This window comes from Castor canadensis, chromosome 7 (genome assembly GCF_047511655.1).
Source record: "Castor canadensis chromosome 7, mCasCan1.hap1v2, whole genome shotgun sequence".
In the NCBI taxonomy this organism is placed as follows: Eukaryota; Metazoa; Chordata; class Mammalia; order Rodentia; family Castoridae; genus Castor; species Castor canadensis.
The window spans coordinates 123,331,249-123,344,051 of NC_133392.1; the positions used below are offsets into that span (position 1 = coordinate 123,331,249).

The following is a 12,803-nucleotide window of genomic DNA, read 5'->3' on the forward strand; positions in this document are numbered from 1 at the left end:
GACAGACAGAGACACACACACACAGAGAGAGAGAGAGAGAGAGAGAGAGAGAGAACCGAGGCAGGCTTTTCCCAGGGATGGCGGCTACCGGCTCCGGTCCTCTCCCTTTCCAACCGCCCCTCAAATCAGGAAGGACTAGCTCCCAAGTAGCCTGGGAAGGTGGGCAGAGGCATCCTGCGCTGTTGAGATGTGAGCTTGATGATCTTGGCCCAAGACAGGCTTATTCTGCCTCCCTCTGTAACACATTCACTCATATGAGCACCCCAACCTCGAGGTCGTGCGAGGAAAAATGAGGGGTCTGGGACCTGTGGGATTGTGAACTCAAGTAAAAAGAGTTAGAAAAGAGAGGCGCCTGCACTAGGGATTCTTCCACCTCCAAAGAAAAGTAAGTTCCTTACACGTCTACACAGGAGCTCTGGTCCCTTGGCTCCCGGGTGTTCATCCGACCCTGAGTTGAGGAAATGGCACTGTCCTGGACTCCAGTGCAGTGCGAGAAAGGATACCTGAGACACCGCCCCGCCTCTTCGAAAACTTTCTTTTGGGGTTTAAAATAATTTCCCCAAAATTGTCCAAAAATGCTTGGGAGTAAGCAAGCACCTGGCGTCCCAGGCGCGGAATCCAGCGGAGATCGGTGCTCCCTGTCCCAAGCCCCACCCAGGGCTGTTAAAGCGCAGATTTACTCCACCGCACGACCTCCGGGTATCCCAAGGCAGAAGTCTGGGTCCTGCACTTCTGGGGAACATGTTGCCTATGCACTCCTTTACCCTTACTCCGCACTCAAGACCCTCGCTGGAGCTGACCCTTTCCTCTCTTCCCAAACCCATTCTCAGGCTCTAGCCAGTGAAATTTCCTGGAAGCCAGCGAACAGATTTCTACAGCTATCACAGACTGTTCATACGGGGCCTGATAAACTTTCTGGAAGTTCTGCACATGGTCCTTCTGTACACTACCTCCTCAACCCTCTCCACGGTTATCCTAGGAGCTGTTATCTTCCTGAGGAGCGTACCATGGCTCTCCTTTGGCGCAAGGTTCCGCGGTCTACAGTTGGGCCCTGTAGGGTCCTCCTCACTCTGGGATTCAAACTCAGGGGCTGGCAGGGCCCAGTAGATTTGTGTGGCCCGAGGGGCTGCGTCCCATGGCCGCGACGCCCTGGGCCCGTTCTGTGCACCCAGTTATGTCCGTGTCTGGAACGGTATGGGCCCGACCCTCGCCGCCCTGGAGTTCGAAAAATCAAAGTGAAAACACACGGTCTGAAAGGGAGGGAAAATGAGGAGGAAGCTCACTTTCTCATTATTTAAACGAATTTTCTTTACTCTGAAAGAGAAAAGTAGAGTAAAAAAGTAAAAAATAAGAGCGACAGAACATTAGAGGCAAAGACAGAAAAGCCACAGAGACAGAACCAAAGCTGGAGAAACAGAGGGCAACCTTGCCCGACGGCCGCAGTATTTATTCCAGATGTTGCCATCGGAAGGAAAACAAAATTGGAAATCTGTTACCTCCTCTGCAGAGCCAGCTGTTCCTCAGGGTCATGACGTCAGCACAGGTGGAGTAAGGCCAAGGTCAGGGATCTGGGGGTTCCCCCCCCCCCCGCAGCGACCTTGTCTTCTGCTGGGAAGAACGCACGGACTGATGGTGTCCAGCTTCCAAGAGGACCTGGGGCGTCGCAGAGGTTGCTTTTTACTTTCGTTTAAAACAGATTTAAGAAAAAAACAAACCTGTTTGCTAATTTAAAACAATGGCAAAAATAATCCCACCACAACAGAAAAGAAACCAATATGAGGAGAAATGAGGAAAGGAAAGCCCAAACGGGGGTGAGGTACGGGATGAGGGGCGAACTGAGAAAAAGCTCAGAGCGCGCAGTTCTCCGCGGGCACCGACAGGAAGCGCAACCTCATTTCTTCTCTCTAGGCTCCTCTTTTAAAAACGAAAATCCTAATAAAACGCACTTACCCTCTGTGACGTCTATAGTATCAGGACTTTCAAAATGAAAGAACTGAGCTTTAAAGGCGGTAGGGGGAAAAGCAAACCAGCCCTCGAACCTACCCTAAACGCGAAGGACTTGGGAGCACGCCGAAACAGAACCGGGAAAAGGCAAGAAAAATCGTCTTGGCATTTATGCCAGGCACACCCTCCCTTGCCCACCTTCGCACTCCCATTCCACTCCCACCACAACAGCGATAATTGAATTGTCACCTGCCCCCATCCCGCCCCAGGTCGCCAGGGCCACTTGGGAAGCTTGGCCTTGCCAAGCGCCCCCGGCCAGTGAGAGCGGCGAGCATAGCCGGCGCCCCAGAAGCAGAGGGGTTACACAAGTCTACGTAGAGAGTCACCACCGGACACGGTAATTAGGGGCAATTCACACGCTCTCGGGCGCACGGAAACTTCTTGTCACGATATTTTCAACGCTCCTCCTCGCCTACTTTTTTTCCACTCCTTCCCTGGCGCCCCCCTCCCTTTCCCGAGGCACACAGTGGAGCTTTTGGAGTTTCGAATCTTTCGGACACTGTAGAATGAGGGGCTCCCCGGGCGCGGGCCCGGCCAATCAGAGCGCCGTCTGCCTCCCCTGGCCAATGGCAGGCGCCACATTGTTGTCCAATTCTGTCTAATGGAGCCCTAAGGAGTAACAATAGAGCGGGCGAGCGGCTCATTGAGAGTCTGGCAGCGCCGGGCAACTGGGCCCAGGCTGAGCGCAGCGTCGGGTACGCACCGGGAGGGGACACGGCGCGGCGAGAACTGGGTCGCAGGTTCCGACCAGTCGGCCCCCAAACAGGCCCCTTGCCCCGATTTCCGACTGGAGAGTTGAAGTGCTCTGTGTTCTGAGGGGGTCCGGAAGTTCGGACATGGTGACTGAAGGAGGGTGACGTGGTCAGATAAGGGGCCGAGGGCAAGGGGAAGAGGCCAAGAGTGCCGGCCGGCATCGCGAACAGAGCTGGGAGGCGCGTGCAGCGCCAGCGGAGGAGGAAGATCCCGGAGCCCACGGCAGGTAGTTGAGGGCCACAGGGAGATGAAGGGGAGGCGACCCGGCCTGCGGCCCCTGATGAAGAGGCCCAGGCCCACTGGGCCTTAGGGACTGCGCGGCCTGAAGGATCTTGGTGAAGAGTCACCCGCGCACACGGAGGAGGTCTGGGATTTTGTACTGAGACACCGGGATTCGGTCCTGGGCTCTGGAGGGGACGGGGGCGGGGTGTCGGGCAGAGGAGGATGCGGTGGACGCTAGGAACTGGGCCTTGCTTGGGCCTTCTGGGACCGCGGCGCAGGTGGGACTCCCGTGCCTGTTCATGGCCAGTTCCAGAGGTGACTCCCCTGCGTCACTGCGGCCTGCCAGGCCATTCAAATCCCAGAATCCCAAATTGAAGACCAGACCGCAGGAACCTGCGCTGAAGCGGGGTCCCAAGGGACCCCAGAATAAGGAGGGCGTGTCTGATGACTTAGACAGGGGTGGAGAGGGAAATGCAAGGTGGTCAACGAAAAGAACCTCCTCCAGCATTGCCTAACTTTTCATGGATTACTTCTTTCTCTCCGACTACTTCACCTGGCTAAGAGGCTAAAAACCGTGCCACGAGTTTTACCCTATCCCCATTCTTAGCCTATGCCTTGAGAACCTTTCTTACGTACTCCGGGGTCCGACTCGCGGACCCTGGGTCCTGGTCACCTTATCAGTCGTTTCTGGATGTCTTCCTTGCTCTTCAAACTAGTCTTGGGCTATCCAAAGACAGTTTCTTCCGCCGAATTTTCTCTTGAATCCTTCCCAAACCTCCTAAACTCAGCTCCACGCCCATTTTCTTTCCCACTATCTGGAGGCCTGCACCGCGGAAGCTGACGTTTTTTACAGGTCCAAGGGCTACAGGCCTAACTTTGCTCCGGAGTTTCTTTGCCCGCACTCTACTTTTAATAGAAAGCAATTCTGTTCTTCACTTTTTCTAACTCTCCTGCTCCCGCCATATTAAAAACAAAAAACAAAACCCTGGCCCAGCCTGCTCAACCCTGCACCTAGACAGGTCTGTTCTCTTCATTCTTCCACCAAACGGAACATTTTGTTCCGGGTTTTCCTGTTTTGCGTTTGGCATCAGTCTATTTGTCCAAAATTTTCTCCCATTCATACAAACATTTCTTTCTTCCTGAATCACCCCAATTAACCTAAGCTTTTGGGGGAGAATATTTTCTTTTTCAAACTCTCCTTACAGCCATCTGAACCAGTGACTTCCAAACTTTCTATGTCTTTTTATTTTTTCCAGAGGAACCACTGATTCAAACAAAATCTTACACCGGGCATATACATCAGATATAAGAGCAGCTGGAATGGGAGTGCGGTGGGAGAGCTTGGATTTACAGGGAGGGTCCAAATGCACCTCTTCCCAGCAATTTGGCAACCACTAGCCAAACTTGTGGCCAAACTTCCCCTCCCTAAACTTGAGTTCCTCGAAGCTGCACTTAAGCCAAGTGCACAGTGCTCGCCTCACGCAAGTCTCTCCCCCCTTTCCCACCTTCTTCCACGCCAGGTCCTGCCATGGAGCTGCGCTCGGAGCTGCCTACCGTGCCCGGCGCGGCGACAGGGGCGGCGACAGCGACAGGGCCGCCTGTAGCGTCAGTGGCGTCGGTGGCCGCGGCCGCGGCCGCCGCCGCGTCTCTTCCGGTGAGTGTGGCCGGAGGTTTGCTGCGGGCGCCGCCGCTGCTGTTGCGGGCAGCAGAGAAGTACCCTCGGACCCCCAAGTGCGCGCGTTGCCGTAACCACGGCGTGGTGTCTGCGCTCAAGGGCCACAAGCGCTACTGTCGCTGGAAGGACTGCCTGTGCGCCAAGTGCACGCTCATCGCCGAGCGCCAGCGCGTCATGGCGGCCCAGGTGGCGTTGCGCAGGCAGCAGGCGCAGGAGGAGAACGAGGCGCGGGAGCTGCAACTTCTCTACGGCACTGCAGAGGGTCTGGCGCTGGCCGCTGCCAACGGCATCATCCCACCACGGCCCGCCTATGAGGTCTTTGGCTCAGTGTGCGCCGCCGACGGCGGGGGGCCGGGAGCTGGAGCGCCCGCGGGGACCGGAGGTGGCGCCGCGGGTGCAGGGGGCGCAGGTGAGAGCGCGGTCAGGCGGGGCGAGGTGGGGGGTGGTGGACAAGAGGAGCAGGGTCGCTGAGCGCTGGTGAGCGCGGCCTAGCGACTTGTTTCCGTACGGACAGAGCACAGCCCACTTTCCAAATGCCCCCAAAGAACTGCTGGAGTTCTTCGCGCACGCAGTTCCTATATGGGATAAAGATTTATAAACTTTCCTTTCTGGAGTACTTGCACTCTATTCTTTTCTCTCACCGGGGACCCAGACGTACATGTTTTAATCTCTTCCTCTTCCCAGACCCGAGGGTTGGGGACAGGTCTCTTTAGGTTCCCACTCACTTCGCCCTGCCTTCTCCTCAGGCGGGCGGAAATCCGCGCCTCTTTTCCTTTGCTTTGTGCTTCTCCGCATGTTACCTTTTCCTCACCTCCTTCCCAAGGTTTTGCAGAAATCCGACCCCCTACCTCCCCTGCCTGCATTGCTTTCCCTAGGTACCAAAGACGCACCAGTGTGATTCCTTGTGTTCCTAACGCTCCCTGGACAACCGCACACTGCGCCCCCTCTTTCTAGCTTTTTTCTCCCACGCGTCCCGTCCGGGTTTTCTTAGGGTATACCCTCTCTCTCTCTTTCCTCGATCTCTTTTGTATTTTTCTGTTTATTCCTCCCTGGACCCACCCTCTTCTTCTGGACTTTTGAAGCTTTTTCAATGAGGATGGAAATTAGGCTGGGGCCATGGAACAGTTCAGCTCTCAGCCTGGGAGGGGAGAATTTCTTAGGTCTTGATTTTGGAAAGAGCGAGTTAGAAATAGGACCTCTAGTTCTTGAGAGGCTGGAAACCCCCAAGACACCCAAGACGCCTTTACAGGTTTCCTAGGGCAGGGTTGGCTCTTGGAATCTTCTACACAGTTTGAAGTAGGGGTAGAGGTTATGGTGGCTCCTGTTTGAACCCTGGGCAGGGCAGGACTGGGAAGTAGGTTAAGGGTGGAGGTGTTGCGGCATAGATGTGAGAAGAGAGCACTGAACATTGTTTACAGGGCGCAAGTGGTTTGGGTTCTGGGTACAGAAAGAGAGCGAGCCCTGGGTGCAGGGAAGAGAGCTGGGGCTGTCTTCAGAACATGGGGCAGTGGGGCCGGTGAATGAGGGCTTGGGGCTCAGAATGAGAGAAAGCTGGGACCCGAAGGGCTGAGATGCTGTGGTGGCGCCCTTCTCAATCGCTCCTCACATCCCTATTCTCTCCCCGCTCAGAGGCCAAGTTGCAGAAGTTTGACCTGTTTCCCAAGACGCTGCTTCAGGCCGGCCGCCCAGGCAGCCCGCAGCCGCAGCCAGTGAAGCCCTTATCGCCCGACGGCGCGGACTCGGGTCCCGGGACGTCATCCCCGGAGGTGCGACCCGGCTCAGGTTCGGAGAACGGCGACGGCGAATCCTTTTCGGGGTCGCCTCTGGCCCGGGCCTCCAAGGAGGCAGGTGGCAGCTGCCCGGGTAGCGCGGGCCCTGGTGGTGGCGGCGGAGGCGAGGAGGACAGCCCAGGCTCCGCCAGCCCTCTGGGCTCGGAATCTGGTTCCGAGGCTGACAAAGAAGAGGCGGAGGCCGCGCCAGCTCCAGGGCTGGGCGGAGGCCCCGGTCCACGGCAGCGGACGCCGCTGGACATCTTGACGCGCGTCTTCCCGGGCCACAGACGAGGCGTCCTGGAGCTGGTGTTGCAGGGCTGCGGCGGCGACGTGGTGCAGGCTATCGAGCAGGTGCTGAACCACCACCGCGGAGGCCTGGCGGCTGGCCTGGGCCCCACTGTGTCCCCGGATAAGGCTGCAGTGGGCGCGGCCGCAGCTGCGGACGACGCGTGGCCGGGCCGCGTCGACGCCGCGGCCGCCGGAGGCCCCGGTCTGCCCTCCCCACTGCAAGCGGGGCCCGCCGCACCCCCGCACCACAGACCCTTGCTGGCCGGCGCTATGGCGCCCGGGGCGCTGGGCTCTCTGAGCAGTCGCTCGGCCTTCTCGCCACTGCAGCCCAATGCCAGTCACTTCGGCGCTGAGGCGGGCGCCTACCCGCTGGGCGCGCCGCTGGGCCTCAGCCCGCTGCGCCTGGCCTACTCAGCGGCGGCGGCGCACAGCCGGGGCCTGGCCTTCATGGCGCCCTACTCCACCGCGGGCCTGGTGCCCACGCTCGGTTTCCGCCCGCCCATGGACTACGCTTTCAGCGATCTCATGCGCGACCGCTCGGCTGCTGCGGCCGCGGCTGTGCACAAGGAGCCGACCTATGGAGGCGGCCTGTACGGGCCTATGGTCAACGGCGCCCCGGAGAAGCAGTAGGGCGAGAGGCCCCAAGAACCGGCGGCCCCGAGCATTAATCCCGACCTTTTCCCCAGGCCGCCGGGCTCTCTTTGTCCGGCGCGCTCTCTGCGCCCTGACTGGCGTCCTCCCGCCCCGAGATGGTTTTTCGGTTTTGTTTTAGAGGTGGGTGGTGAGTGTTGAGCTCCCGGTGCAGGTGTTCTCGGAAGGGGTGAGAGGTCTGGATCTTCATCGTGCCTTGGGCCACCTCCCCAAGGCTCAGCCCATTTTTTCAAAAGGCCGGGATTCCTGAGAATTCCGAGGGCCGCTACCGTGCCGGCTCCTGCTGCTCGTTTAGCTACGCTCCTCCCGCCAGCCCGAGCTCTCAGTCCGATGGCAGGATAATTGAGAGTCCCTTCTGTGTCTCCAGTCCCCCTTTAATTTTTTTTTAAAATATACGCTCTAACAAATATAAATTTAGGATGCATACATCTCTTGGCACTGAGTCGAGTCTTTGGGACACACATATATATCGATATCAACTGTAAAAAAAAAAAAAAAAAGGAAACAAGTTCTAAGGTGCACTTTCTTCGTTGAGGTATTTGTCGCTCTCTTTGTTGCTTATGCCGAAAAGCATGGGTTTCCTTGGTGCAGTGTGAGTTTTTATATATGTATAAATCTATATATAATCTATACATATATATATACAAGCCAGTGTATAATGTTATAAAATGAAATTCTAAGTTATTAATTGTAATCTGTAGGTGACCTCGGTATTAACGTGAAAAACATTCAAAAACAAGCAAAAAAAAAAGACAAAATGGAAAAAAATTAGACTATTTGCGCATTGTACTTACCAGGTTTTATAGATTAAATATAAAGTAAACTCGGGAGGAATCCTGCCCATCCGACCCTGCCTGCGGTCCTTCTCTCTCTACTGAGCGGTCAAGGTGCGCCCTGAAGCAGTAACAGAGCGACGCGTGACTGAGCCGAAGCGCCCGCTCGCAGGCCCATCCTCCCGGGATCGCCAATCGCCCTGGTCGCGGGGCCCGCAGCGAGACGCTGCTGCAGAGAACTCACTTTGTGCTTTCCTTTGCATAGGTATGAACTAGAAATAAATGTTATTTTCTAAGAAAAAACAACGCTGGAATACCGTCCCGCTTCTCAGGCGGCGGGAGGAAAGGTCTTGATTTTCCGCCGGGGCCGGGGTGCCTGGAAGACGCTGGACGGAGGTCCGGCCAAGACTCCGTGTGCACGGAGAGGAGGCTTTCCCGGGGCGACGTGGGGGAGCTCATCCCGGCGGGGTGGCGCGCGCGGTTCTGAACTCCCGCGTGCCTGTGTACCCTCAGCAACCCCGCGCTCGGTACTGGACCTGAGACCGAGGCTTCCCAGGGACCTATGACGCTGGGAGCGCACTACCCGCAGATTTGGGTGCAACCCAAGTGGGTACAGTGCGTGCCTGAATTAGGTTTGGAACCTACCGCCGCGGCGGTGGCGGTTTGGGGTGGGGGGTGATGGGCTGCGGCGTGGGAGTGATTTGGGGGTGGAATGGGATCATGCCTTCGCCCGAAGCAGTGTAATGAGAGTGGCTCCCGAGGACGCGTCTTCGGGCTGGACGTCATTGCGCACCCTTTCTACCTTCCCTTCTCTAGCTAAGTTGAGTAAATTAGCGGGTCCCGGGCGGACCTCCAGCTCCCATCCCTCCCGCCCTCTGCAGGCTCCTTCCCCCTCTCCAGGAAATAGGGTGCCCCCAACCCCTAGGCTGGGCCGGCGACATCCCAAGGTAAACTTCTGGGGCCCGCTCGAGTTCCGCCAGGCGGTGAAACTTAATAGCAGGACAAGAAAACGGTTTAATAAAGAAGGGCTTTAATAGGGAACTAATTTGATTGAGTTGCCTAATTCCACTTTAATTGGAAAGGGGTTTGGCTGTTTGGTTATAAAGTGTGAGAGTGACGAAGAAATGGAAGTGGGGGGAGGAGAAGGAGGGAGAGAAGAAAGATGCGGGCAGGAGGAGAGATGTGGCGAGAAAAGGAAAGAAGACACTAAAGGAAAAACGGAAAGATTAGAAAGGAAAGAGGGGAGAGTTAGGATGAAGAAAGGAAGGCGGGAGAAAGTACGCAGGACCTTCTGGAAAGGTGGACTTTCTCGCCTTTGGCTGCTGTGCCCTCTCAAGCCTCCCACATCCTACCCCAACTCCAGTTTTCCAAGTCATTCTGCCCTCGCTTATCCAGGAGGTTACACCGCCGCATCCCCCACAGCACCGGATTGAAACCAAGATCGGTCTAGATCTCTTGGTTTCGAGGAGGGACCCACCCTGGGTTCCCTGAGACTTCTCATTTCCTGCAGGTGTTCAGGCCAAACCCGTGGGGGCGGATGGTGGGCCAGCCAAATTCATTCTCAAGAACTTCTGGAGCTTCGCGGATTTCCAGATTATTATTTTCATTCGTACTCACAGCAAACCGGGGAGAATCCAGTGAGTTTTACCGGCCCCATTTTAAACAGGAGGAAAATGAGGTCCAGAGCGACAGAGGACTTGTCCTACTGTCCACATCTCAGCTCCTCCGCCCCAGTGGGACTTCCACTCCTCTCATGACTTTCATGAGATGATCTCTGCCGGGCTGTGGGAGATATGTGGAAACATCTCTCCTGTGTTCCTACATATGTGGTCCAGAGAGAAGTGGTTTGCAGGAAGGCCCAGATAGCCCAGATAGCTGGTACCCTCTGCTTGGGGCTGCCAGCATCTTCTGTAGAGCTCAGGGGTGGTTCCTGAGCTGTCAGAGTTCAACTGATGGGTACTGGGGCTCCTATCTGGTCCAGCCCATCTCTTGGCTCAGCCCTTGCTTGGCAGTCCAGAGCAGTCAGTCGCAGCCCTTGACACCTGGCTAAGTCCAGGGCCCCCTGCAAGTCCCTGACCCATTACTGGCTTGGCAGTCAGGAAGAGAGGTGCAGAAATTGGCAATGAAAGGCCCAGGGCTGCTCATCCAGGCCCTGAGGAGCCCTAATCAGAGCTAGGTGGCAGAGGGGATGGACGGTGGTGAACAAGCAAATAGTCCTGTCTCTGCTCCTGGGAGCTTCAGTGGCAGCTGGAGGGGACTGCAGTGTGACAGCAGCTGGGTTATGCCCTGATGAGGAGCCAGGGGTACCTGGGTCCGGGTGCGCGGCGGGGGGGGGGGGGGGGCAGCCTGTCTGAGAGAGAGGGCAGCTGGGCCAGCAGAACCTCTTTTTCTCCCAGAGGGGAAGGGGAAAACGGACTTCCTTCTTTGACCACGTTTATTCCCAAATTCTCCCCAAAGCCAGCTGGAGCCATCCTGGCCTGGCACTAGGAAGGACAAAGATTTGGACAGCTGCAGAAAGCTCCAGTTGTCGAGAGATAATCAGGGAAGTGATTTCTTTTTTTAAGTTCTCCTCTCCTCCTCCTTTTCCACCACTACAACCACCACCACAGCAGGCTAATAAATGCCTACTGTGTGCCAGGTCCTGTGCTAACCATGTTCCCCAGCAGGATTCTCTGTTCAAAATGTTGGGAAAAAAACAAGAGCTGAGAGCCAGATCTGCCACTGGCTAGGGTTATTCATTTATGGATTACTTCAGTCGGTAAATATTTACAAAGTATGCACTTACTGTATGCCAGACCCAGTTCCAGGACCTCAAAATACACAAGTGCATGACAGGTGCCATCCCTGCCCTCTCAGTGTGTTGGGGATGCAGTGGCCACTAGTGAACAGGGGAGGAGGCACTGAATGAGCCTGCCCCAGGCAAAGGCAGGTGCTTAACCTGGCTTCCTCCTCCATTAAATGGCGCTAAATAGCAGGTCTGTCTCTCTAGGCACTGTGAAGATTCAATGAAATAATGTGTAACAAACTCTTCACCCAGTGCTTGCTCACAAGGTGATCTCTATTACATTCTCATTTCCTTTGGTGTGAGTATTGTTGTCCCATTTAACAGAAAAGTAAACAGCTCAGAGAGATTGAGTGACTGGAGCAAGTTGGGCTTGTAAATTCTGAGTGTAGAAGGTTATGGAACACACTCTGCCTGGAGCAAGGGACCACAGAGCCACACGGGAAAGTGTGCCTCTGAGAGGAGATGAAGGGGCAGCTGAGTCCTGAGGGGCCAGTGAAGGGCAGCACAGCAGCCTATGGTAGGAAGTTGGTGAGGAAGTGAGGAGACTGAACCTGAACCGGCTGTTGAGATTGGACAGAGGTCAGAAATCTGATCAGAGAGAACCTGGAGTGCCAGCGTGAGGAGCCTGGGTTTCCGAGTGAGGGTATTGAGAACTTTTGGCAGCATCACCTAGTGAGATTTGCATTTGGATTTGGTAGATTATTAGGAGTAAGGCTGAACTCCTCTGAGGAGGAGCCACAAGAAATGGTAATGCTGAAAAGTGATCACTGGGAGTAAGAAGAATCTGCTGGGAGACAGACTCCCCACTGCTGGTCAATGAAGCTAGTAAGAGAGGGGACATCTTATGGCTGATCCCCAGGTGTCTGGGCCAGGAATGGCACTTGAGGTATGAGCCCCTGGAGCAGAGGCAGGATTGCAGAGTGAGGAGGAAAAGGTCAGTACTCAGCACGCAGACTTTGAAGGACTTACAGGGCCTCTAGGTGTGGACATCAAAGGTAGAGTTAGTATTTGGACCACAGCAGGGTCTTAGGGGTGGGAGATGAGGTGGCCCAGCACATCCCCCAGTCCTGCCATAGGGCAAGAATACCTTTAGTGAGGCCACCAGCCTGGGAGGTGTATTGAGCCCCCAGATGTTGAGGCTCTGTCTCTCACTATTCATGTCGAGGACTGGTCTCTTAAAATCATTCTCTTAAAATTTTGCATCCTGTAAAGGATTGTTCTGAGGCAGGACCCTGGGCAGCCTGTCTCTGGACTTTTTAATGACACCAATGAAACTCAAATTTCAGGGCTCCTCTCCTGCATGAGTCCTTCTCAAGGTTTTGTAGTTTGTGCATGTGGTCAAGTAACTTCTTTTTCATAAAGCTTTGTGTTCCACTGAACACAACCTACATTGCCCAATTTAGTTCTTACTGGTTTTTGGGAGGGTGATGTTTGAACTTAGGGCTTCTCACTGTACCACTTGAGCCTCCAGTCTATTTTGTTCTGGTTATTTTGGAGGTAGGGTCTCATTCTTGATTCTCTGTTTGCCTGGGGTGGCCTCAAAAGCTGTGATCCTCCTAATCTCAGCCTCCCAAGTAGTTAGGATTACAGGCATGAGCCACTGATGCCTGGCTAGTTCACACTCTTGTGTGATGGTCTCTTTCTACTTGCTCCTATTGTTGCATAACAATTGGCCCCAAAATGTAATGGCTTAAATCAAACCATAAATTTTACTTTATGGTTCTATGGGTCTGGAATTTGGCTAAGGCATAAATAGGTTATCTTTTGCAACACATATTGTTGACTGAGATTTCTTGGTGGCATTCAGCTGGTGGATGTGCTGGCCTAGAGGACTTGAGACAACTTCAGTTACATGTCTTGATGCCTTGGAATGGGTGACT

General features: G+C 55.1%; 1 protein-coding gene across 1 annotated transcript; it reads left to right on the plus strand.

The window, feature by feature from the left end:
• The first annotated feature begins 2,665 nt into the window (after positions 1-2,665).
• Positions 2,666-8,441, plus strand: Dmrta2 (DMRT like family A2). The gene is made up of 3 exons (XM_020152501.2): positions 2,666-2,983; positions 4,500-5,063; positions 6,284-8,441. Exons 2-3 carry the CDS (start codon positions 4,508-4,510, stop codon positions 7,342-7,344), a joined length of 1,617 nt encoding a protein of 538 aa, XP_020008090.2. The 5' UTR covers positions 2,666-2,983; positions 4,500-4,507; the 3' UTR covers positions 7,345-8,441.
• The last annotated feature ends 4,362 nt before the right edge of the window (positions 8,442-12,803 follow it).

Bases quoted from the DNA above. Each gene is read 5' to 3' on its own strand.
- Dmrta2 (XM_020152501.2), top strand. From the start codon at position 4,508: ATGGAGCTGCGCTCGGAGCTGCCTACCGTGCCCGGCGCGGCGACAGGG. The intron at 5,064-6,283 runs GTGAGAGCGCGG...CTCCCCGCTCAG, and splicing joins CGCGGGTGCAGGGGGCGCAG to AGGCCAAGTTGCAGAAGTTT.